This window comes from Manis javanica, chromosome 10 (assembly GCF_040802235.1).
Source record: "Manis javanica isolate MJ-LG chromosome 10, MJ_LKY, whole genome shotgun sequence".
NCBI classification, from domain to species: domain Eukaryota; kingdom Metazoa; phylum Chordata; class Mammalia; order Pholidota; family Manidae; genus Manis; species Manis javanica.
Window position 1 is genome coordinate 45,138,658 of NC_133165.1, and position 24,084 is coordinate 45,162,741.

Below are 24,084 nucleotides of genomic sequence, written 5' to 3' on the forward strand. Positions count from 1 at the left end.
ACAGACAGCTTTAATTTTACAGGCTCCAAGCGTTCTTTGAACAAGGGAATGGCTTGATGCAAGGGTCTGGGGACTGGTGGAGTGGTGTGCGTGGCAATGGAAGCAGTCAGGTTACTGCAATAACACAGGTTTGTGACAATGTGGTTGAAAGACGGTGGCAATGGAATTGGAAAAATTGGTTGAACCAAAAAAAAAAAAAAATGGTAAGGAGAGACGGAGCAAAGCAGAGAGGCAGGAAAAAGGATAACTGAACTCCCACTTGACTGAGAACGAACCATCTCTCTTGCTGGGAAGAGGAAGGCCAGTCAGGTTGTTTCGGGTCCGCTGGGTTTAGAAAAGTTAGCCTGATGATTGAGTCATCACTCCAAAGGGGGAGGGCTTAACAGCGCGAAGCAGTGATGGCTCCACTCCCTGCACGCTGAGCGTCAAGGACCACCCCGTCTATAAAATGGACTTTAAAGCAAGTCGCCTGTAAAAGGGGATGATGCCACCGACTTCTTAGGGTGGTTGTGGGGATTTAGGAGGCGGCGGACGGGTGTGCGCTTGGGGGAAGGAGGTACAAGCTTTCTTACCCGGGGCTCTGGAAGGCTCCAGGTCTCAGGGAGGGGGCGGCCAGCCTGCCGGGAGAGGACACGAAGGCAGCGCGGGGCCAAGTTCAGAGTCACCCTGCCATGACCCCCGGTGCGCCCCATCGCAGCTCACAGCCGCTCCTCTGGAACTCGCGGGCAGGGCTGCCTCGCGGGGAATCGCGTCCTCCGCCGGTCGCTGCACCGCGCTCTCCGCGGGCACGTCAGGCCGAGCCCGAGCCGGGAGCGCGCCCTGAGGACTCCCGGAGTCCCGGCCGCGGCCGGAAGCTCCTCTTCCTTCGCCCACACCGGGCCTCTCTAGGAGCCCCGGGCGCCGGCGTCTCTGTGGGAATAACCCCTTCGGCCCCAGCAGGCTAATCTACTGCTGGAGAAGTGGGTTCGCCCTGCAACGTAGAGCAACGATTGGATGATTACGGCACCTGTATTCAGAGGGCAGAGTCAAACTGCCCGGGTTCAGATCCCAGCTCAGTAAGGTGTGAGCGACCTTGGGAAGTTATTTCACCTCCTCGAGCCTCGGCTTTCTGATCTGTAAAATAACCGTATCCACCTCAAAGGCTTGCTGTAAGGAATCAACGAATTAATACACGTAAAGCAGTTACAATTGAGTACCTGACATAAAAAGTGCTCAATAAAGGCGTCATCACTATTCTTTTACTGCTTCCTTTTGAAAAAAAGGGCGGTTGGTAGAGGGTTAGTTTTGTGACATGAGAATAAGGTGCATGACAGAAATGATAGTAAGAGCTGCTATTTATTGACAGCCTTCTTTGTGATGGGTGATGGGTCCCTTACCAACCATATCTCAGTGCCTGAGGGCCGTTCTGTGAAGGGAGTATGATTGGCATTCCCATTTTATGCTGAAGAACTGGGTGTGAGTCAGAGTGTGATTTGAACTAAGACCCTCTGATTTCAGTGTTGTGCCTTGTCCTCTCCCCCACACTACATTTCTGATTTTGGAGACCTTTCCTGGGAATTCCAAACTACAGCATCATAGCCCATGGTGCTGCCACAAACACGGATGCCTAGTTAGTCCAGAGTTGAAGAGGCCATGCAAAATCCTAACTCCTGCAACAAACGAACACAATAATGAATGGTGCCGTCCCAGAATGGACACCATCCTTGCTTAGAGAAAAGGATCTTGTGACCTTAAGAAGAAGCAAGGTGCAGACATCCAAAGAGAGAACGGCACTGAGGATATATTTTAAGGATAAAATAAAATCATGCTTTTATGGCAAAAATGGTTACTGTGCAGTCTGACCTTTAACACAACCTCACAGGCCAGTCTGATGGACCATTATCTACCGTTTCCACTGTCAATATCTCTCTGGGCAGTTTCCATTCAGCTCCAGTGTTTAGTACCAAAGGTCCTCAAAGTTTGTGAAAGCCTGGATAACACGGTCAGGCTGTCCTTTCATCTTTTCATGCATTAGGGATTTAACAACTAGACATATAAGAAGGGGGCCCAGGAAAGTGTGGGGATGAAGACTGTGATTGACAAGGATGAGAAGCCAGGGCAAGATGAGGAGCTGGAGTTGATGATGCAGACTTTCTCACCTTCATACCCTTGACCATGCTGCTCCCATCACCTGGTTTAAGCTTTGAGAGGACAGGATGTTGTCTATCTTTTCTTCTGCACCCTAATGCAGAGAAAGTGTGGGCTTTCCCAGGATCACTCCACAGGTTAGTGGTTTAGATAGAACGGGGCACTGAGCAGCTTGCAAAATGTACCCAAGGGCATGAAGAGGACAGGGGTGCTGCCCTAGTTCAAAGACCTTACACACTTTCTCCATTAAGGAAGAGCATGCCTGAAGAGTACAGGGTGGGTGTTTTCCTGTAAGACTTCTTTTAAATTTTTCCTTTCACTTTTCTATATTTTGAAAAAAAAATCAATATAAAAAGATAAAACTGAAAAGCAGGCCACCCTTCTGCCTATACATTTCCCCATCCCCTACCATCAACTCCTGAGGTGAACACTGTTACCAGTTTCTTGTGCATTTTTCTAGAGATAGTCTGAATATGTGAGAGTGTCCTTTTAGAAAAACCAAAAAATGATAGGACATTGTAGTTACTTGCTTTTCCCCTTTTTTTCACATGACTACATATTTTGGAGAATGTTCCATGTCAGTTTGTACACATCTGCTTTAAATTTTCACAGCTGCCGAGTATCCTATTATATGGATTTGGCATAATTAATCAATTTCCCTACCAGTGAACATGTAGATTACTTCTATCTTTTTCTATGCAAACATCATTTCAGGGACTATCATTGTGCACACATCTTTGTGCACATGTGTCACCAAGCCTGTAAGATCTAGAAGTGGACTTACTGGGTCAAAGAGTGTTTGAATTTTGAATCATTGTAACCAAATTTTCTTTCCTTCTAAGAGACAGTGCAGATGTATGCTCTTAATAATAATGTTTGAGAGTGCCTATTTTTCCACATAGCATATAAACTTTTTTTTTTATATTTGATCAACTTTTAGGTTAAAAATAGTATTTCATGATTGTTTTTATTTGCATTAGGAGATTTGTTTTGTAACAAACACTGGTAAGAGGAAACTGAAACCTAACTCAGAGGTATAAAATTTTAGGAAAGCATTGTGCTGCTTTGAATGAATCTATGTCTTCTGGTCTGACTTAGACAAGTAAAATAAGAAAATTTTGTCAATAAGCACTCCAAGTTACCTGACTCCTTGGACAAGTAATACAAGGGGAAAGATATTCATAATACAAACCAAATACCAGGAAGCTTGATGTTCTTTTCAATTGGAATTCTAAATCACATCATGAAATGGGTGATTTGTCAGTGAGATGGTATGATGCAGGGAAGGGCCTTGACCCTGCAGGGTTGCGTTAAATCACAGCACTTACAGGCAGGGTGACCTTGGACAAGGTACTTCTATTTCTTCAGAATAAGATAGGAACAGCAGAGCCAGCCGCCAGAGTTACAGCAAAAACTAAAATAATTCATGTAAAATGCCTGGCACAAAAGATATTAGTTAAAATGGAAAGAAGAAGGTCAAATCCAAACCCTCTGGGGTTATAGGCCCCAGGCCCCGAGAAAAAGGGAAGAAGGCTGGACAGATAACCTGGAGATTGAACAGCTGAAAGCCAGCACAGCTTTGATTGCCTGGTAAAAGGCGGGCTTGCACCAAACCTAATGGTCAGATCCCAGGGGTAAAAAAACAGACAAACCACAAAACCTCCAAACCTCCAAATACTATCCCCCTTACAGTGTGAAACAAAACCATCTTACCAGTTGGGTATTTCTAGGGCCCACCATGTTTCATTCCTTGTGAATGGCCCCTGGAGCTGTCAAGAGGAAATACTGTGTACCTTTCTACCAACCCCATAGAGCAAAAAGATATATATTGTAGCTAATCCTCTTATTGGGATCGTTTACGGCCGAATGTGTAATTTGAAACAGTGGCTTTAAAAGCATGAGTGACTGGACTTATCCAGCCATGCTCCATGTCAGACACCACTGGGGCTTTGTTCTCCCATCTGGCTCTCTGTTGGACTGGATCCAGAATTAGGGAATGGGACTGAAGACATGGCCCTCTGCATCACAAAATGTCATCTTAGTGAGGACTCAAAGGAGAACTTTTTCCTGAGCCTCACATGAATTATGCAACCCATATTTGCTAGAGCCTCTAGAAAGCTCTGCAAATCCATAACCCACTTTTAGCAATTATATAAACAAAGCTTTATATCATCTGTTTTGTGTGCTAACCCTGGATGCATGTTATCATTTTCCCCCTTATTTTCTCTTTGCTGTTTTAGTTTTTGTCTTGTTAATGACACTCTGCTACTACTGCTACTATCAGAGATAATGGCCAGTGTTCAGCAGCTATCAGTCCTACTCGATGCCAGGCACCTGTTGTATAAAATATGAATCTATAAATGCCTCCAGTCCTTTTTGAAACCAAGCAAGGTATAAACAAAGAAACAAACAAACACAACTGCCAGATTCCCTCATCTGGCACCCATTTAGAGCATCTTTAATATCTGAACCAGATATATTAAAGAAAGGCTGCACTTCTTTGATTTCATAGTTCTCCTATGAACCTGTAATTTGGGAATAAACAAATCTACAAAGCAGAACAAGAACCTCTTAGCAGTCAGGGGCCATTAGTAAAGTGATAAAATCATTATAAACCTCAACCCCTAAGGCCCCAATAAGGAATGCAGTGATCACTGGAGGCCCACAGAAAACCCCAATACCAGACTACTCTCATGGCCTTTATATAGTGAAACAACAAAATGGGGAGTGGCAGTGGCCGTGTGGTCACTCATGCTGGGTCCTGGTCTAAGAACTGTCCTGCGTTAATGAGTTTAATCCTCATATCCACCCTATCAAGTAGGAACTATTTTCTATTTTCTATAGTTACAAAGTTACTAGGTTCACAGCCCAAGGAAATTTTCAAGATCTAGTTTGTATAAATTTCAGCAACGCATTTAATAAAATCCCTCCTCTAATCTTTTACACAGTAGAAAGATACAGGTGAGATATCCTGCATTTAGAGTCACAACTAATCACAAGATTATGTGTCACTAAAGCCAAAGAAATGCTCATAGATTTGACCTAATATTTCTTCTTCTGAGACTATATTTTAAGAAAACAGTCAAAGTTTCAGAGACATATATTCTCAGAGATGTTCATCAAAGTTTTATTTATAAAAGCAAAACATAGAGGCAGTGTAAATATTCAATAGCAGCAAACATCAGCAAAATACAATATATGTGGAAGGAATTGTATATACAGCCATTAAAATTATGAATGTGAATACAGTAAAGCAACGAAAACTAATAAGCTTAGAAAAAATACAGGAAGGAAATGCAACAAAAGGCAAAAATGGTTTAACTAGGGGCAGGTGAAAATGAGAGCTTTCTTTATATTTCTTTAATTTTCTGTTGCAAAAAAATGTATATGAGCTGAAGATGAAATATGATGTTAATTAATGGGAGAAACAAGAAGACGGGAAGAAAACTCATGTCAGTGTGTGGACACACCTCATTCACTCTTCTGAGAAGTTGTTTCCGTTTTATGAATGAAGAAATGGAGATTCAGAGAAGGTCCAGAAATTAGAACAAGGTTTCACACCTAGAATGTGGTAGGAACAAGAGTTGTGACAAGGTCTGACTAGTTTTCTAGTTCATAGCCTTTCCCTACCAGGTTTCCCCCACACCACATAGAAGAGGGTGCCTTTGGGCCATTTACAGAAAGGTGCCCCTTAGGTGCAGAGGAATTGCAGAAAGGCCCCTCCTCTGGGCAGAAGCAGCTGGTGCCACAGCTTTTGGCTTTTGGACTAAGCCTCGATTGAAATGCAACCACATCTGTCCCTGTCACTAGCAGCTCTGTGCAAGACATAAAATGCACCAGCACCCACCTAGCAGGCAAGATGGTGCCCAGGTGATCTTAGGTGGTCCCTCAGTGCTCTCTCTGAGATAGTACCACCACAAAAAAGGCATCCTTCTGTTCTCCTTCAGGCCATTTGATTCCACCAGGAGAGAGTCTCAGGTCAGGTGTAGGCCTGTAACACCTCTCAATTCTGTGTGCCTGTCTCTGCCACTCTCTCTCATGCATACACACAAAACAAGCCCCTTAGACCCAGAGCCTTTGCCTTGATTACGCAACAATATATAGGTGGCATTTATTAACATAATTTAATATTGAATTTTTTATTATGGTAAAATTCACAAAATATTCATGACTTCAACAATTTTGAGGCATACAATTCAGGGACATCTTGTACATTTACAGTGATGTGCAACCATCACCACTATCTAGTTCCAAAACACTTTCATCTCCCCAAAGAAAATCGTGTCATTCCCCATCTTTCCTCCCTCTAGCCCCAGTAACCACAAATCTGGATTCACCTTCATATAAATGTAATCATAAAATATGCAGCCTTCTCTATCTGGTTTCTTTCCTTTAGCATAACATTTCCAAGGTTCCTCCATGTCTTAGCATGTGTCAGTATGACATTTCTTTTTATGGCTGAATCATATTCCATAATCTAGAAACACACCACATTGTGTTTATCCATTCATTAGTTAAGGGACATTTGAGTTGTTTTTACTTTTTGGCTATTATGAATAGTGCTGCCCTGAGCATTTGTGTTCAAGTATTTGTGTGGATATGTTTTCATTTCTCTTGGGTAGACACCTGGAATTGCTGGGTCATATGGTAATTGTATGTCTAACTTCTTGAGGAATCACTCAACCGCTGTCCACTGTGCCTGTACCATTTTACATTCCTATCAGTAATGTATGAGGGTTCCAATTTCTCCACATCCTCAACTACACTGGTTATTTTCATAGTTTTTAAAGTTGTTATTATTATAACTGTCCTTGTGGGTGCAGAGTGGTATCTCATTGTGGTTTTGATTCTGCATTTCCCTGATAAGCATCTTTTCATTTGCTTATTGGCCATCTGTATATCTTCTTTGGAGAAATGTCCATTCAAGTTCTTTGCCCATTTTTAAATTGGATTGTCTTTATTGTTGAATATAATACCTTTATATAGTTTAGATATTAAGTCCCTTATTACATATGTGATTTGCTAATGTTTGCTCCCATTCTGTGGGTTGTCTTCACTTTCTTGATAGTTTCCTTTGATATATAAATTTTTTTTAATTTTGATGAGGTCCAATTTACCTATTTTTTCTTTTTTTGCTTGTACTTTTGTATTATATCTAAGAAACCATGCCCACATCCAAGGTCATGAAGATGTACCCCTATGTTTTCTTCTAAAAGTTTTAGAGTTTCAGGTCTTAAATTTAGACCTTTGAACCATTTTGAGTTAGTTTTGCATTGTATTTATTTTTATACTTTTAACAAGAAATTTTCTATTTATTATTCTGACATTGAGTTTCCTCCTCAGATATGCTTCTTGCAGTTAAGAAAAATAAATCAAATTGATGAAAAATATCAAATAAATAACAGTACAGAGGGTGCCCAGATGTGGCAAAGATGGTGAGTAAAACTTAGGATCCTGCAGTCAGACCATGATAAAGATAAGGGCGGTTATCCAGGGGAAGCTGCAGTCAGGAAGGAAAGGTAGGACTTGGCTGGATTTTGAAGAAGGAAGCCCAAGACATGAAGTCAGAAAATCCAAACCCCCAGATGCCAATTTCTCACAGTTGCTCTGTGACTGCAACATGCTATCTGACCTATCTGAAGTCCTGTTCCCTTATGAGTAAAAAAGAGGAGGATAACACCAGCCTCTCAGAGGTCTCAAGACAACCAAATGCCTTGAATCACATGAAAGTATAAGTTGTAAAATGCTTCATCAGTGTGAGTATCAGAGCCTAGACTTACGTTGGCTGGCAGGTGAACTTCAGAGTCCTGTTCACATGCCAGCCAACATAATTGCCCAAGAGGAGAGGAGGAGGGGAAGCATTCTAGAGGAACAGGAGTGAGTCAGGGCTTGGTGAGAGGCCCAGAATTTGGACAGTCCTGACTGTGTTGGGGAGGGTTGGGTGGAAGAGCTTGGTGCTGCATGGCAGCAGGTACTACCTAGGAGAGCACTGTGCAGGGAGGCAGAAAGGCTGCTTGCAGTTGGGGCCAGGCCCTGGAGTGGGGAGTTGGATGGCACTGTTCTACAGGCACAATTCTAGGTTCCTTGGGTATGCCAGGGTAGAATCAGGCTTCAAGTGTTTGGAGAGCTTACCGTATTAAGTATTTAAACTGTGTGTGGCAATATCATCTCTCCATCTGTCTTCAATCTCCTTTCCCATGCTGAGGCCACAACAGAGCTGTGTCCCCAGGGATGATGGGGATCTCTCCAAAAGGCTAGCCTATGGGTCACATATGAGTAAGAAATCAGCTAAATTTGATTTAACATGACTTGGGTCAATACAAACCTGAAAAGGAAATCAGTATGTTTTAAACCCAGGATTAACTTCATCCTCTAAATATTTACCATTTAAAAAGCTTTTTTTTTAAAACTTGGAAATCATTAAGCAGAACAAAAGTTTACAAAGTTGTCTTCCTTTTTCCCCAGATCCTCAGACCTTCTTCCCAGAAGCAACTATTGCTTCCAGGCACTTACATATCCTCTCCAAAACAGTCAAGATTTACATAAAAGTTATTCATGGAGCCAGACACCTATGGTTGGAGAACCTCTGATCTGACCCTGTCATTTTTCAGATGAGTTAACTGAGGCCCAGCAGTTAGTGACTTATTTCAGATCACTCCATAATGCAAATATTTGCTTACAAAACAGTAACTTAACATGTAAATTTGTTTTATTTATTCAATTATAAATACAGTTTTCTATAGCTTAATCAAAGTTATTTTGACTTTTCAAAAATATGAAAGTTCTGAAACTTCCAAAGTAATGAAAAAAAAAACCCCAACTCTCTATTGATAATGAGGATGGAGGATGGTGGAGGCGTTCTGAGGGTGAACACAATGGTGCTTTTGGGAAGACCTTGTTATCAGATGGGAGGGGAGAAGTGAAGGGGGTTGGAGTCAGGGGGACCCTTCAGAAAGTTATAGCAGCAGTGTAGGAATTAGAAGCAGGGGCTACTGCAGCCTGGAGCAGGGGGCTGGAACTGGTGGGCAGACTCAGCAGAGGTGCCATGGGCCTGAGGACCTACTGACTAGGGACATGCAGAGGAGGGCACTGCCCAGGCCATTGGGAACAGGATGTCTAGGTATCACATCAGGAAATGGAGCAGCTGAGTCTGGGTTGAGTGTGAAGTGGACAATCTTGTTAAGCAAATGGAGAGAAAGTGCAAGCCCTCAAGGACAGGGGCAGGGCTGGGCAGCTAACATCTAAGGATTTTGGAACTGACCACATCAGAGTAGGAGATTTTTGAGGATGGAAACATAAAGGACTTGTTTCTGAGCCTGAAGGAACACAGTGGCTAGGAGGCACCAGAAGGGTAGGACTTGATAAGAAAATACTCAGGCAGCCCCTGCAGGTTCTGGAGCAGAGCAGCTGATCCTGGAATCCCACTCTCAGAGGTGGAAGGGACCTCTCAGTCCTTGGACCCAGCTCTTGTCCCACATTTGAGAACTATTCCTGAAAAGTTGGCCACATACACCCTGTGGGCATACACACCTCAGAGAAGAAGGCCCCATCCTTTCCTGGCAGCAGCACATTGCCCCCTCCCCTACCTGTGGTTACACAGCTATCCTGGTGGAAAGGCACCTTGGGTGGTGAGGTGAGGTACCTTCTCAGGCTCACCTTCCCAGCCTTCACATCCCACCCTGAGAGTGTTCCCATCCATGGGTCAGAGGGTTGGAGCATCTGGTCACGGCCCCAAGTCCTCCCAGGCTACACACCCCTTGAGTGTCTCAGAATGCAGTTTCCAGACTTCTGGCTCTCTTGAGCACCAGGCTAAGGACCATGTACTCTGATGAGTGAGAGTGAGGCAGACCTGGCTAGAGCTGGTCAGCTCTGAATTACTGAATTAATCACATTTATTCCTCCTGCCCTTGGGAACCAAGGCTCATCCCCTTTCCAAAGAAGAGGAAGCTGAATCTTCAAGAGGCAAAGTGAGTTGCCCCAAATCACACCAGACAGTGAGGATGGAGCAGGGTTTGGACTAGGGTCTACCTCCAGGACCTCACTGCTCTCTCAGCAACCTGGGCCCTCAGGCCCAAGGGCGTGCATTAAAAGATCATTTGGGAGGCTGGTGAGCTGGTACCAACAAGAGCACGGTGATGGTTGTCCAGGAAAGGCATGGCAGTAGAGGGGTGGGTCATCTTCATCCTGTCAGAAGGGGCTCCTTCATGGCCTCTGTTGCCTACATAGTATACTGTGCCTCCCTAGGAGCAGGACATGCAAACTCTTCCAGGGAATGGTGTGGCCCATACAGGAGTGCCCCCACCTCCACCTGGTTCCTCTCTTTAGGTCCTGGAGCAAGATGGCAGGGCTGAAAGGCTTATCCTGTGGTCCCAGGCACACACGAGCCGATCTGAGAATTGTGTGGTTAGGAGCCATGGTGGCTCTGAAGTCAATACTCCTGGGTTTGAATCCAGCTCTGTCACTAGTAAGCGGTATACAAGTGACTACCCTTGGGACGATAGTAGTATCGGCTTCATGAGTTGTTGTGAAGGGTCATGGAATTACTACATGCAAACCCTTGGAAGAGTGCCTGGCACATAGTAAATAACTCAACAAATGTAATTATGTCAGACAACATCATCCTCATATTTATTTATTGCTCTGAACCTGAGGGACATAGACCAAAGGGTACAGAATCAACACCTACAGTTAGATGGGTATTGGAGCATCAACAGGGAAAGATAATTGATATACCGAAACCACCTCTCAGTTTTATGGCTGGGGACATAAGAATGGTAGGGACTGTGACAATCAGAAAGCCAGTGCCCCTCTAAAAAAGGAAGCTACTGCCCAGCCAGGTGCTGCCAAGTGAAAATTTGGCAACATAACATTGCCACATCTTTGGATTTTCTAAAGAGGTGGAAAAGTTTGGACTTACATATGAAATGTACTGATTTTTAAATGTGGCAATTAATTCAGTTTAAAAACAAATACTGTGTAGGCCACTCTTCTGAGTCTCCATGGTGCAGCTGTCCTGTACACTCACTGCTCCAAGGCCAGGTCAGGCCTCCATAGCCCTTCAAGGGAGGAGACAGTAGTGAAGGCGGGATATATTCCCAAGCCTCTCAAATCCCAAGCTGGCCTACTTCTCACCCAGTTCTCTGAGTGAGGGGTGGGAGAGTGTCTGTGAAAGAGTGTGGTTATGCTGCGGGAGCCCTGCAGTGGGGATTCTGCCCAACGTTACGCCATCTGTCCAGTCTGGAGATTGATTCAGAAACACTAAAGAGGCAGGAAAGTGACTTCATTCCACCGATTGATTAATCCCAAGCTGGCCTTCTTCTCACCCAGTTCTCTGAGTGAGGGGTGGGAGAGTGTCTGTGAAAGAGTGTGGTTATGCTGCGGGAGCCCTGCAGTGGGGATTCTGCCCAACGTTACGCCATCTGTCCAGTCTGGAGATTGATTCAGAAACACTAAAGAGGCGGGAAAGTGACTTCATTCCACCGATTGGGTCAATTGAGCACCTATTACACGCCAGCCACTGTTTTAGGCACTGGGGAGACAGCAGTGAGTTTGAGAGGCCAAGCCCCTACTTGGGTGGAACTGATGTTAACCCATGTGCATGCATACAGGTTGGGAGGGGGAGGTGCAGGTAGAGATAGATGGTAAACCTGCAAAAGTTCTGATACGTGCTGTGAGAAACAGAGCAGGCAAGGACCAAGGAGGGGCAAAGGCCCTGAACTGAGAGTGGTGTCAAAGGGAGCCCAGGATAAGACGGAGATGTGCCTGGCTAGGAAGATGGGTGGAGACAACGTTGAGAAGTAAGCAAAAGCAGGGCCCATGAGGCCCTCTTTTCCTGGTGGACACACTCTCTGAACCCCAGAGGCAGGCCCAGAGGAGCTGCATTATCCTGAACAATTTCTGACATATGGTTTGCTCCCCCCTCCCCATCTCTGGACAGATAACCTTTTCACATTCTCCTGTAATTCCTTTGTGTCTATAATACACACACACACTACCAAACTTCTTGAGTTCTTGAGGATAGAAAGCCTTGATTCTTTTTCAATTCTGAGCTCCCCCTACCTCTATGTTCTCCCCAGGGCCCTGAAATAATAGGCTTCAATATGAAAATGTGTTCAATTGAAATAATGACATGGCTTTAAGCATGTTACTTCAGTTTCCTCTCCTGTAAAAGGGGGATAATCACAGATTGTGATAAGGAAATGAGATAAAGGCTAAAAAATGCAAAGTCCAGATAACCTGGGCCGTGATAGGTCACTGGTGTTCCTGCTATGAGCTGGGAGCCCCCTGAGCTACTGTGAAAGGCTCTTTCCCTCCTTGATCAGGGAACCTCCTATTGACTCTGCTCAGGCCACCAGAGGAGCCTCAGTTTCCTCCTCTGAGGGGAATTCATGGAGAAAGAGGAGCCTTACACCTGTCCTGGTAACCGGGGGGCAGACGCAGCCACAAATCCCTTCTGGCTGCGTGTCCCCTCAGCCCAAACTCTTGTTGCCATGACTTATTTCAGTTAAGCCATTTTTAGCCTGTAGAATGTTCCCTCTCTTGGTCCACCTTGCCAGCCCCTGCTCCCACCCCACAACCCAGGTTTCGGAGCCCTATCCCCACGTTGGAGTCCCAACAAAGGCAGGCCCCAGGGGACCAGCAGCCACCAAATCCGAGATAGGGCTTTCCAGAAGCAGCTGGCAGAGCCCCTGGGAGATGGAAAGTGCCCAGGAATCCGGAGACCTTCGCTGGCTTCTGGGCTCCCCCGAGAACCTGCTTCCACTGGAGACAGAGAGCAGGGTGCCATCTCAGCCACCTCGCTGTTCCCCTATCCTCTTTTTTTCCCAGGCTGTGGAAGGCAAAGGGTTAAATCCCATAGAGCTGATGCTCTGACTCCAGGCTAGAGGGGCCCGGGAAGCTGGGGTCACTTCCTGCTCTGTCCCAGTCACCCTGAACTGGTCCCCGGGTCCTCAGCCTGGGATCACCCCTTGAGGAGGACCCCAGAGTCCTAGGCGTCTAGCCTGCCCCCCGAGGTAGGGCATTCAAGGGGTTAAGTCCCCTGGGGCTGAATTCTGCCTTCCGGCCTTTCCCAGACCCCAGAGCCGTGAGTTGGGGACGCCTGGGTTCCTGGGGGGTGGCCCGGAGGGCCCGGGACGGCCGCCGGGAACAATGGGGCGTGGGAGGCGGGGGCTGGGCGCTGGGCCCGAACCCCTTCCCCGTCGGGCGCCGGGCGGTGGGGGCCCGGCAGGGGCCGCGAAGGGCCGGGGATTCTGGGAAGAGCGCGAGGGTCTGGCTATGGGGGAGGGGAGGGCGTGAGCATTCTGGGAAGAGGGAATTCGGCCCGGCTGCAGCTCCGAGCCAGGCCGGGTGCCCCGGGGGCGGGGAGGGGAGGATGCCGGCTCCCCCTGGGAGCCAGAAGAGGGACGCGAAACCAGCGGGAGCTGAAGTCCAGGGTGTGGGCCGGGGCGGGCGTGGGGGGGCTGGGGCAAGGGTGGCTTCATTCCTGTAGCTGCCTCCATGTCAGGGTCACCCTAGGCCGCTCTGCACACCTCTGAGGGGCAGCCTCTTTCTCTCCCTCCCTACCGCGGCAACGGGGCTGGGCGAGGTCGGAGGCCGGTACTCTGAGGACCAGGCCTGGGTCGGCTCCAAGCACATCTTGCCTCCCTCGGTCTTCCCACTTTCCTCCTGCATGTGGGCCTTATCATTAACCCTTTCCCTTTTACTCTGGACCTCTGAGTTTGAATTTCTCTGAACAATTAAGGTACAGAAGCTCTTACCTGCCTTCAGCAAACACAGCAGGCCTCTTCCAAGTAGTCAGGCAGCCCCCAGTTTAACAGAGGTTCCTGCTTCCACCTCCCCAAAGACACTTACAGATGGGGGAGGAGGATTCTCATAGCCTGAGCTGCTGCAGAGATGAAGAAATTAATTACTTCCCCAAGTCTAACTGCTCTCTCTCCTCCTGCTGTTTGGCAGGGTTCAGCTAGCTCATGCTTCATTTTGGTTGCCTCCCTGTGCTGCCTCCAGGTTGTTGCCCATATTTCCTTGCACCTCTGCCTCCAAGACACACAGTGCCCACCCCCCACGACCACCCAAAGCCCAGGTCCTCCCCCAGGGACTCTTTTAAGGGTCTAAATACTGTGGAAGTTGTATACTTAGCTCTTGTGGCCCTGTTCCCTCATCCTGGAATCACGGCAGCTTTTTTGGAGGGATGCTGGTAAAGTTTTACCAGGAGGACACTCTGAACTCCTGTTCCTTTGCTGCCATCCCCTAGCCAACTGAACTTTAAAGACAATGAAACAAACAGATTTTCCAGGAGCAAGGAGCATCACATTAATTCAACAAAAATTTACCAAGAACTTATTATGTGTTAGGCATCATTGTAGGCATGGGATGCAACAGCAACAAAACAAACAGCCTAGAAGAAGGGGTACCAGGATGGGAATGATAATGAAAGGCTTTGGTCGGGAGGACTGTGAGTTCATGGACGCAGATTGTTGGGCCTAATCACTGGATCCAATCCCTCCTTTTACAGCTAAGGAATCCTCTTGGTCCCAGGAATTCCTGCACCCCATTCTCATGGCCAGCAGACTATGTCTGAGCTTTCCTCATCACCCAACTCCTACCAGCAGCCCACATTTATGAGTTTCACATGACTCCCAAGGTCATCTCTCTCTCTCTGAGTCCGGGGCAAGCCAGACACAGCCTTGCGTTTCTGGTCTTAGTTCTGTCACTTCCCAGCCTGTGACCTTGGAGAAAGCTCCCTGGGCGTTGATTTCCTAATCTGTAAAATGGACAGTCCAATTCCTGGGCCTCCTCACAGGACAGGGGGAGGACTGGGTGAAAAAACAAGGACAGCACAGCAGGCACTGTGTCCGCTGCTGGGTACTGTCCAAGCTTTGTCCCTTCTCTTTTCCTTTGTTTCCCTCTCATGGTCATCCCTGCAGAAGCCCCTGATGGCTTCAAACTGCCCCTTTCCCTTACCTCCTGCTTGACCTTTCTGTGCTGGGATAACGGGAAAGGGCCCTGTCCTTTTGGAGGCCTCTGTCCCCTCAGGGAAATTGTGGTGGTTTCTTCTGGATTTTTTTTAACTTCAAGGGTTCCAGTTCTCTGTGGGGCTCATAAGGAAGTTTATTGGTCCCAATTAGCAGCCCCATTAAGGAGGAAAATTAGAGCCTTAATGAGCTTCCTCTGATTTGCAAAATAACAGGTTTCCCAGCCTCTGGGCATTACAGGGGTGGGGTGAGTGCCTTCTTCCTCTGTGGGTGTGGGATACCTCTTCAGCCCCCAGTCTGGGTTCAAAGGGTTATGACTGATGAGCTTTTAATTACTCTCTTAAATTCACCTACTTGCTTAGTTGTGATCTTAAGATCTGGAGTGGGAATCAGGCCTGTGGGAGCCACAGTGAGACCTGACGCCCCCTAAATTGGGGAATCGGAATCTGAAGTTCACATAAGGAAGAATAGGGATGGCAAGTGGGCAGGTGGGGGAGTAGGGCTTGGGGAGTGATGGGAAGCTGGAGATCGGCTCCCATGTGTGCTCCTCTCTCCTTCCCCAGGGTTCCTGCAACACTGGGCAGTCCTGAGCTCTGGGATGGAGCCTGAGGTGGCACTGTGGGGCCCAGATCTGCAGGGTTCTGAGCAGAGCCCCAGCGATGCTCACAGAGGTGAGGGGCACAAGAAGGGACTGTAGTCCTGACAAGACAGTGGACCCAGTTTAGGGAGGGGCCCAGACTCTGGGGAAACCCAGGGGAGGGAAGAGAGACCCAACCCCATGTTCTGGAAGGAGATGGGGGCTGGAGACTCCCTTTCTCTCTATAGGTGCCGACAGTGGGAACGAAGAGGAGAGCCCTCAGCAGGAAAGTTCTGGGGAGGAGATCATCTTGGGAGATCCAGCTCAGAGTCCAGAATTCAAGGACCCATCAGAGATGCCCCTGGAGAGAGCCTCCCAGGATCCCTCAGTCCCCCAGGACTCTCCAACCCCACTGGGTGACTCCAACCCCTTGGACCATCAGACCCCTCTGGATACCCCTACCCCTGAAGTAGAACCCACCGCATCTGACTGGACCAAGGCCTGTGAGGCCAGTTGGCAGTGGGGGACCCTGACCACATGGAACAGCCCCTCAGTCCCAGTGAACGAGCCCAGCCTGCGGGAACTGGTGCAAGGCCGCCCATCTGGGGCGGAGAAGCCCTACATCTGCAATGAGTGCGGCAAGAGCTTCAGCCAGTGGTCCAAGCTGCTCCGGCACCAGCGCATCCACACAGGTGAGCGGCCCAACACCTGCTCTGAGTGCGGCAAGAGCTTCACCCAGAGCTCGCATCTGGTGCAGCACCAGCGCACGCACACTGGCGAGAAGCCCTACAAGTGCCCCGACTGTGGCAAGTGCTTCAGCTGGAGCTCCAACCTGGTGCAGCACCAGCGTACGCACACAGGCGAGAAGCCCTACAAGTGCACTGAGTGTGAGAAGGCCTTCACCCAGAGCACCAACCTCATCAAGCACCAGCGCTCGCACACGGGCGAGAAGCCGTACAAGTGTGGTGAGTGCCGGCGGGCCTTCTACCGCAGCTCGGACCTCATCCAGCACCAGGCCACGCACACGGGTGAGAAGCCCTACAAGTGCCCCGAGTGCGGCAAGCGCTTCGGCCAGAACCACAACCTCCTCAAGCACCAGAAGATCCATGCTGGTGAGAAGCCATACCGCTGCACTGAGTGTGGCAAGAGCTTTATCCAGAGCTCAGAACTGACCCAGCACCAGCGCACGCACACCGGCGAGAAGCCCTACGAGTGCCTGGAGTGTGGCAAGAGCTTCGGCCACAGCTCCACGCTCATCAAGCACCAGCGGACTCACCTACGCGAGGACCCCTTCAAGTGTCCGGTGTGCGGCAAGACCTTCACGCTGAGCGCCACACTGCTGCGGCACCAGCGCACGCACACTGGGGAGCGGCCCTACAAGTGCCCGGAGTGTGGTAAGAGCTTCAGCGTCAGCTCCAACCTCATCAACCACCAGCGCATCCACCGCGGTGAACGGCCCTACATCTGTGCCGACTGCGGCAAGAGCTTCATCATGAGCTCCACCCTCATCCGCCACCAGCGCATCCACACAGGTGAGAAGCCCTACAAGTGTTCCGACTGCGGAAAGAGCTTCATCCGCAGCTCCCACCTGATCCAGCACCGGCGCACCCACACGGGCGAGAAGCCCTACAAGTGTCCGGAGTGTGGCAAGAGCTTCAGCCAGAGTTCAAACCTCATCACCCACGTGCGCACCCACATGGATGAGAACCTCTTCGTGTGCGCCGACTGCGGGAAGGCCTTCCTGGAGGCGCACGAGCTGGAGCAGCACCGAGTGGTCCACGAGAGGGGGAAGACCCCAGCCCGAAGAGCTCAGGGTGACACCCTACTGGGGCTTGGGGACCCTGCCCTGCTGACCCCACCTCCCGGAGCCAAACCACATAAGTGTCTTGTCTGTGGAAAAGGATTCAATGATGAGGGCATTTTCATGCAGCACCAGAGGATCCATATTGGAGAAAACCCCTACAAAAATGCAGATGGCCTCATTGCAAACCCAGCCCCCAAGCCACCTCAGTTCCGACCTCCGAGGCTCCCTTTTGGAGGGAATTCCTATCCAGGTGCTGCAGAGGGCAGAGCTGACCCTCCTGGACAGTCCTTTAAGATGCCTGATGGGCAGGAGTGCTTCAGCCAGAGGCTAGGCCTGCTCTCCTCCAAGTCCTACATTTGTTCCCACTGCGGAGAAAGCTTTCTGGATCGTGCTGTGCTCCTCCAACATCAGCTCACCCATGGCAACGAAAAGCCCTTTCTCTTTCCTGATTATAGGATTGGCCTAGGGGAAGGGGCTGGTCCCAGTCGCTTTCTAAGTGGGAAGCCCTTTAAATGCCCTGAATGCAAAAAAAGCTTTGGCCTCAGCTCTGAGCTGCTGCTGCACCAGAAAGTCCATGCAGGTGGGAAACCCCCGAAGAGTCCAGAGCTGGGGAAGAGTTCTTCTGTCCTCCTGGAGCACCTGAGGAGCCCCCTGGGGGCCAGACCTTACAGATGCTCAGATTGTGGGTCCTCCTTCCTTGATTGCCTGGCCCTCACCCAGCACCAGGAGACCCACACCCCAGAAAAGTCCCCTGGACCCGAGGACCCCCTTCCAGCGCCAGCCACGCAGACCACAAACCAGGAAGATGAGGGAGAAGCCCCAACCCTAACAGGGAGCAGCAGCCACCAGGAAGGGGAAGGGGAAAACCCCAAAACCCTCTTGAAAAAAAAACCCTATTTGTGCCCTGAGTGTGGAAATGGCTTCAAAGAAGTCGCAGCCCTCCTCCTCCATAGGAGCTGCCACCCAGGGATCACCCTGTGAAATGGGTCTGGAGACCAGGAGCCTCTCTCTAATTGAGAGGAACACTGGATCTCCCCTAAAATTACATGGGGAAAGGAGGAAAACCCTATCAGATTGTAGAGATGTGGAGGATAAAGAACCCTGGGTAAAAATAGTGCTTTTACATCAGTGATGAGAAACCTTATAAAATTGTTGGTGGGAACCACTTACAAGGCAGTAGAGAAAAACTGTTGGGTTAGAAACCTTATAAATATGTAGGAAAAAAAAAAGCCCTTTAAGTCTAGCAGAAAAAAACCTATAAACCATAGTGGATAAAAGCCCTATTAATTGTAGGAAGAGGTCCCAATATGTCTCTAGACAACCCTATAAAACTGTATTGAAATCCTTGTGAAACTGTAGGGTCAGGGAAGTGCAGGGAGTATGATGGCCTTGACTTGGAAGGAGTGACCCTCAGGAGGTATAGAAGAACCTCCCGTGGACTTGTCCCAGCGTTCTCTCCCACTGGATGACGGGGGAGCCTCTCTCCCAGAAGCCTTGGACAATGACACTGAGGAAAATGCTCAGCTGGGGAGTAGCGTAGGAATTGGGAGGCACTGGAAAAGGGAAGAAAACAGGAGAAAACTAAGTGCTGAGGAGCACTCAGATCCACAGAGGGGAAACAACCCAGGAGCTAGGAAGAGAAAGTCCGGCTCCTTGCACTGGGAGTCCCTTGGGGTATGAGGCCAATCTTAAATGTGTGTTAGAGGAAGAGGCCCATGGAATTCCTTATCAGAAAGAGCCCAAATATGGGGAAGGAGAAAAAATGATGCCAAGCCTTTTTAAAAGCTGAAGTTTGGGGTGCATATAAATTTTAAGAATACTGGGAAATTACCACACAAATTAGGGGGATTTCTGTTAGAGTTCTTTGAGGAAAGCAAACTTAGGTGGAGAAGCTGTGTTCAGACAGAACCCAGCAAACTGGCTGCCTTATCCTCCCTGTTTCTGGGAGCTTGTTAAACTTCAAGTACAAGCAGATTGCAGCTCAGACCACTAGGGCTCTCCCCCAGCCAGATAGGACCACCCTTTCCCCAGCCCAGCTGGGGCCTTGTACTCTGAGAGACCTCCAGGGATGGAGGGTCCCTCCTGCCACATTCTCAGGTCTCACTGTCAGGAAGCTTCTCCTGACATCTAACTGCCACCAGTCTTGCTGCAGTGGCAGCCCATTTCCTCTGTCCTCAGTGGAGAGGGAGAATTGCTGCTAGTCGTCCTCCAAAGAATAAAGCCCTTCAGAGATTCAAGGCCTGTGTGTGGTTAAATCCTCCCTAGACTTCTCCAAGTCAACAAGAGCCAGTTGTGGGTTCTCTGTGGCAACAAAGAACAGCAAGTCGACAGAACAGAGAGCTTTGATTAGCCAGCAACATGCTTTTAAACCTCTCATCTGAGCTGTTGGCAAGGCTGCTGGCAGGCTGAGCCAGCTTGCATATAGCAGTGGGTGTCCCAACATCCCACAGACTGCACCACAGGTCCCTGGAGACTATATGGAGGCCTGACCACCTTCCTCACCCTGGTACCCGGAGCCCTCTGAGGTTGTGACAACCCCATCCAATCACGGTCTTGGGAAGGGATTCATTTCACCCACTTGGCTCCTCTCCTTAGCCAGAAACCTTCAGAGGGAAATGGAAGGATGAGAAACATTCCCGGCCAGGCCTGTCTCCTGTCCTCACACATCACACACAATTACACACCTGCATTAAACCCAGCCAAAGCTGCTGACGTGAATGGGTGTGTGTGGCAAGAGAAACTGTTGCCCTGTGAAATGGTTGAAGAGAGAAATCTCTTGAAACATCTGTAACAGAACCCTACCCCCTAGCCCTAGAGACCCTTAAAAAAGGAGAGGGCTCTGTCCTGTGCTGGACCCAGAGAAGTGCCACTGACACACACTGGCACCAGTGGTCTGCAGTAAGAACTGAGATACCAGGTGAGGTGGCCCTTCAGGAGTTGCATCCCTGAAGAGGTGACCCGAATTTCTACACAGCTGTGGAAGAGACCTCTAATTCCATTATGTTAATGTTTAAAAGGTGAAAGTCTTCACCCTTCGTTTCTCTTGCCCCCAAAGGGATAACCCTCAAATTCAAGGATCAAAATCTAGAATATTGTAGGAGGAAAAACCCAGGTCTGCTGGGGATAAGGAAAAGGAAGGCCTTGTCTGTGGGGAGATCCTTGTTAACATCTGCATAAAGCCTCAACCCACCCAAGTGCCAGGCTTGAAAGCACTGCTGAGAGGCAAGGAGCCTGCTGAATCTCTGCTGACAGAAGCATCAACAAAGGGAGTATCCCTGCGACTGAGGAAAAAGGAGACAATCCTCCAAGCAAAGCAGATTTTTTCCCCCCTCTAAGATGGTAGCAGAAAGAAACTTCAGTTGTAAAAACAAACCCCTTGTAAAGCAGCAGCAGATCCCCTTGGAAACAAGGCTGAGATCTGTCTCCAGAAGAGCCCTGGGGAGCAGTCTTTTGGGCTCAGTGGACAGTCCGTGGGGAAGTGGTCAGTGTGGTCAATGGCCAACTGCAGGCCTCTTGAGGACTAGGGTGTAGCATATATAGGATACTCGCGTGTTGTAGGCATGGGTGAGGGCCAGGGTTGTCAGTCCTGGTACTGATGGATCATGTGGACACTTCTTAGTTGGGGTCTGGGGTCTCATAGAAGGAAAGGGGCAGAATCAGAGAATCTGGGGGTGTGGCCTGCTTTCTCTTGCCCTCAAACTCCCTTTAGCCAAGTGCTTCCCTCCCAGAGCAAGCTACATCTTGGGAGGAACTAAGCAGGCTGGGGGAGGTGGCAGTGTCCAGAATCCCTCATCAACTGAGCCAGAGACCCAGGGGTCGCAGCACTTGTCCACCAAAAGTCTGGAAGGCACAATTGTTGCCAAACCCTCTTATCCAACTCCATCCAGGCCTGACTCCAGAAGTACCCCAATGGAGGGGCCCAACAGACAAGGTCACAGTCATTGGTGAAAGCAGAGGGGAGAGTAGAAACTGATCCTGAGCTTTGGGTGAGACTTGAAACTGCTATGGATATGGAGATCAGACAGCAACTTGAATGAACTGGGAATGAATCCTGAATGATGGGGAACCTTAAAACCATCACAACCAAGAGGTGGGGTTCTATGACAGCTGCCCCTGAGATGAGCAGCCCCCAGACTCCTTTGCACCCATTAAGTCCCCTCACCTGATTTGTCCCCCTGGAGTGAAAAGCGGCCCCACTTTAGAGTGTTGTGTGTCCATAACAGTGTTGTGTCACCGTTGGTCATGTTGATTAGTTGAAGAGAATAAAGGGAATAAGATTTCCTGGGTGTTTGCTGTCTTCTCTTTCAAGCCTACAGCAAGCTGAAAGAGCTTGTCTTCTCCCAGAGCTAGGTCCAGACTGAGGCTCAGAGAAGGGCAGCAACTTGCCCAAGATCCCCAATAAGGCAGACAGGGAAACCAGAATGGCCAGGAGCAGGCTCTGCTGCCAACCAAGCCTCCCCCATTGCTGGGCCTGCCCAGGCCTAACCTGGGCTCCACCCTGTCTGGGCCAGGCAGGACTGCTTGAAATCCTCAATTCTAGGCCTGCCTCAGCACTATCTCCTGGGCCTACATCTGGCCATGGCACCTCAGTGGCTGTGATTTGCTCAAACCCATCATCTGCCTCTGCCCCATCCAGGAAGCTGCCTCCACCTTCCTGTGCCTCTCTGACCCAGACTCCCCAGGCAGGCTCCCTGTTTGTCCTTCCCCTTCCCCATCTGGAAAGCAAGGAGGTAGTGGAAAGAAGGGACTTGCTTTTCACACAGGGGTAATGAAGGTTCTCCTACATTCCCTGTGTTGCCAGGCTGTGGGCACCTAAGTACATCAGAACTGGTCCCAGCACAGGAGTCCCCAGGGAAGTGAGGAAAAGAGTAGGCACTGGTGCAGTGGTTGGTTCAGACTTAGCAGAAGGAGCCATGAACCCAGATAGTGCCTGCCCAGCGGTGAGTCAGTAAACACGATGAGGGATGAGGGTTGCAGTAACAGTAAGTAGCACAGGTAGCGACCAGGGGTGGGATGGGAGATGGGTGGTGCATAATAGGTGGCAGCTTAAGAGCACAGATGCATGAGCCTGATGGAGAGTAGAGGCCAAATGTGAAGTGTCTTGTTTGAGGGTCTTGGGGATCAGGCACCAATGTCGATGGGGAATTTCTTAAGGAGAGTGACATGATCTTACCCCAACAACCACCCCTCCACCTTCCTACCCCCACTCCACCTGCAGTGGTGATTATCCAGGTCTGGAGCTCAGGAAAGAGAACTGGGCTGGAGGAATTCGGCCATAGCAGCTTAGCTGTAGCCATGGCAATGGACTGGCACACCTGGGGAGAGTGGCAGAGTAGAAAGAGGGTCCAGCTTAGGGGTAGAGGAAGAGGACCCCAGAAGACAGCAAGTTCTCTTGAACCAGGAGAGTGTAGCACTACAGGGCCCAAGGGAAGTCTGAAGAGAGTAGTCAAGGTCAAATGCTTCACTAGAGCCTGTAGCCAGTCACAGACAGTAGCCCTAGTTCTGGCTAAAACAAGCACCTTTGCCACTGAGACCAACATCTGCTCACCCCCAACAGGCCAAAGTCAAGTTTGGTCCACTGCGAGCTCTGGCCTACCCATCCCAGGGGGGGCCTCACTGCCACTGAGACCACTGGGTCTGCTGGTGGAGGAGCCTCACTAGCTCCTATAGCAGATCCTCCCAGCACTGGGCAGGTTCTTTACAAATCAACTTTAATGGAGTTTACTCTCCTGCCACTGAAATTCTGGCATCTATACTATTCCTTTGAACTTGAGCCTGAAAAAGTGGCTTGATGCCTACTTTATTAGGTATGAGGACTCACAAGATTTTAGGCCCTGTGGATATGAAGACCGGCCTAGGGCAGATACTTGGAAAGGTGATGTGTGATTACCTGCATTTACTTAAAGGGCCCATGTGGAGGTGACTCCTGGGACAGGGTAGAGCCCAGAGGATTGGCTGACTCCAACCGCTCCTGGGAACAGCTGTCCTGCCCCATCTCTATGATGTAATATGCAGCGTTCTCCCCACCCCTGGCCGCAGCTCATCCCAGCCACAGGCCACTTCCTTGGTGGACCATTGCCATCCCCTGCCGCAGCCCGTGCCTCAGCAAGCATGCCCACCACCACCAGCCCAGCGCCGGAAATCACTGTTGCATGTATCTCAGTCTTTAGTCCGACCTGGTCCAGCCACTGCGGCTACACTGAAATGCTGCATGCCAGATGGGGCCTGAAGGTACGACTGCTGCCAAGCCCGCGGCTGCTACTGTGGCCATGTACCCAACTCCAGCTGCAACACCAACCACATTCAGCACCCAGCCTAGCGCAGGCTCCAGGACAGCTTCAATGATGGGCTCCTTCCACAGGCCTGACAGCGCCCTGAATCACAGGCGCCACTCAACGCACGGTGTCCATGGACTCAGCCTGCGCAAAGTTGTAATGAAGGAAGTCACTCGCTGAGGTGTCCTAATCAGTCTGTCCGAGAGGGAGGGGTGGGTTAAAGCTGCTAGGGAGGGACGGGACAAAGTCCTTGCCTGCCCCTCTGAGGACCTCGCTGCTAAGTGACAATAAAGGCCTACATTTTCCAGGATGCAACTCGTGGTTCCCGGC

At 49.3% G+C, this 24,084-nt stretch overlaps 1 protein-coding gene and 2 long non-coding RNA genes across 6 annotated transcripts in view; 1 reads left to right on the forward strand and 2 right to left on the reverse strand.

The window, feature by feature from the left end:
* LOC140844065 (uncharacterized) overlaps positions 1-1,233 on the reverse strand; it is a 67,574-nt gene extending 66,341 nt beyond the window's left edge. The window contains exon 1 of the long non-coding RNA XR_012122228.1: positions 573-1,233. This is a non-coding gene — a long non-coding RNA (uncharacterized lncRNA). The remainder of the gene's footprint in view (positions 1-572) is intronic.
* A 4,003-nt stretch (positions 1,234-5,236) lies between these two features.
* LOC108385406 (uncharacterized) lies at positions 5,237-14,011 on the reverse strand. The gene is made up of 3 exons (XR_001850281.3): positions 13,884-14,011; positions 8,260-8,386; positions 5,237-5,688 (listed from the first exon to the last, which is right to left on the reverse strand). It is a non-coding gene; the product is annotated as an uncharacterized lncRNA (long non-coding RNA).
* Positions 11,869-23,932, forward strand: ZNF629 (zinc finger protein 629). Of its 4 annotated transcripts, none has more exons than XM_017642749.3 (3): positions 11,869-13,210; positions 15,662-15,769; positions 15,924-23,932. In XM_017642749.3, the coding sequence occupies exons 2-3, from the start codon at positions 15,697-15,699 to the stop codon at positions 18,458-18,460; spliced, it is 2,610 nt and encodes an 869-aa protein (XP_017498238.1). In that variant the 5' UTR covers positions 11,869-13,210; positions 15,662-15,696; the 3' UTR covers positions 18,461-23,932. The 4 variants fall into 4 exon arrangements, with proteins under 4 accessions (XP_017498238.1, XP_017498245.1, XP_017498251.1 ...); XM_017642756.3 differs by having other exon boundaries at positions 11,869-13,139; XM_017642762.3 differs by lacking the exon at positions 15,662-15,769.
* The last annotated feature ends 152 nt before the right edge of the window (positions 23,933-24,084 follow it).

Coding starts and splice junctions, on each gene's coding strand:
- ZNF629 (XM_017642749.3), top strand. CDS start 15,697: ATGGAGCCTGAGGTGGCACTGTGGGGCCCAGATCTGCAGGGTTCTGAG. Junction 15,770..15,923: donor CCCCAGCGATGCTCACAGAG/GTGAGGGGCACA, acceptor TTCTCTCTATAG/GTGCCGACAGTGGGAACGAA.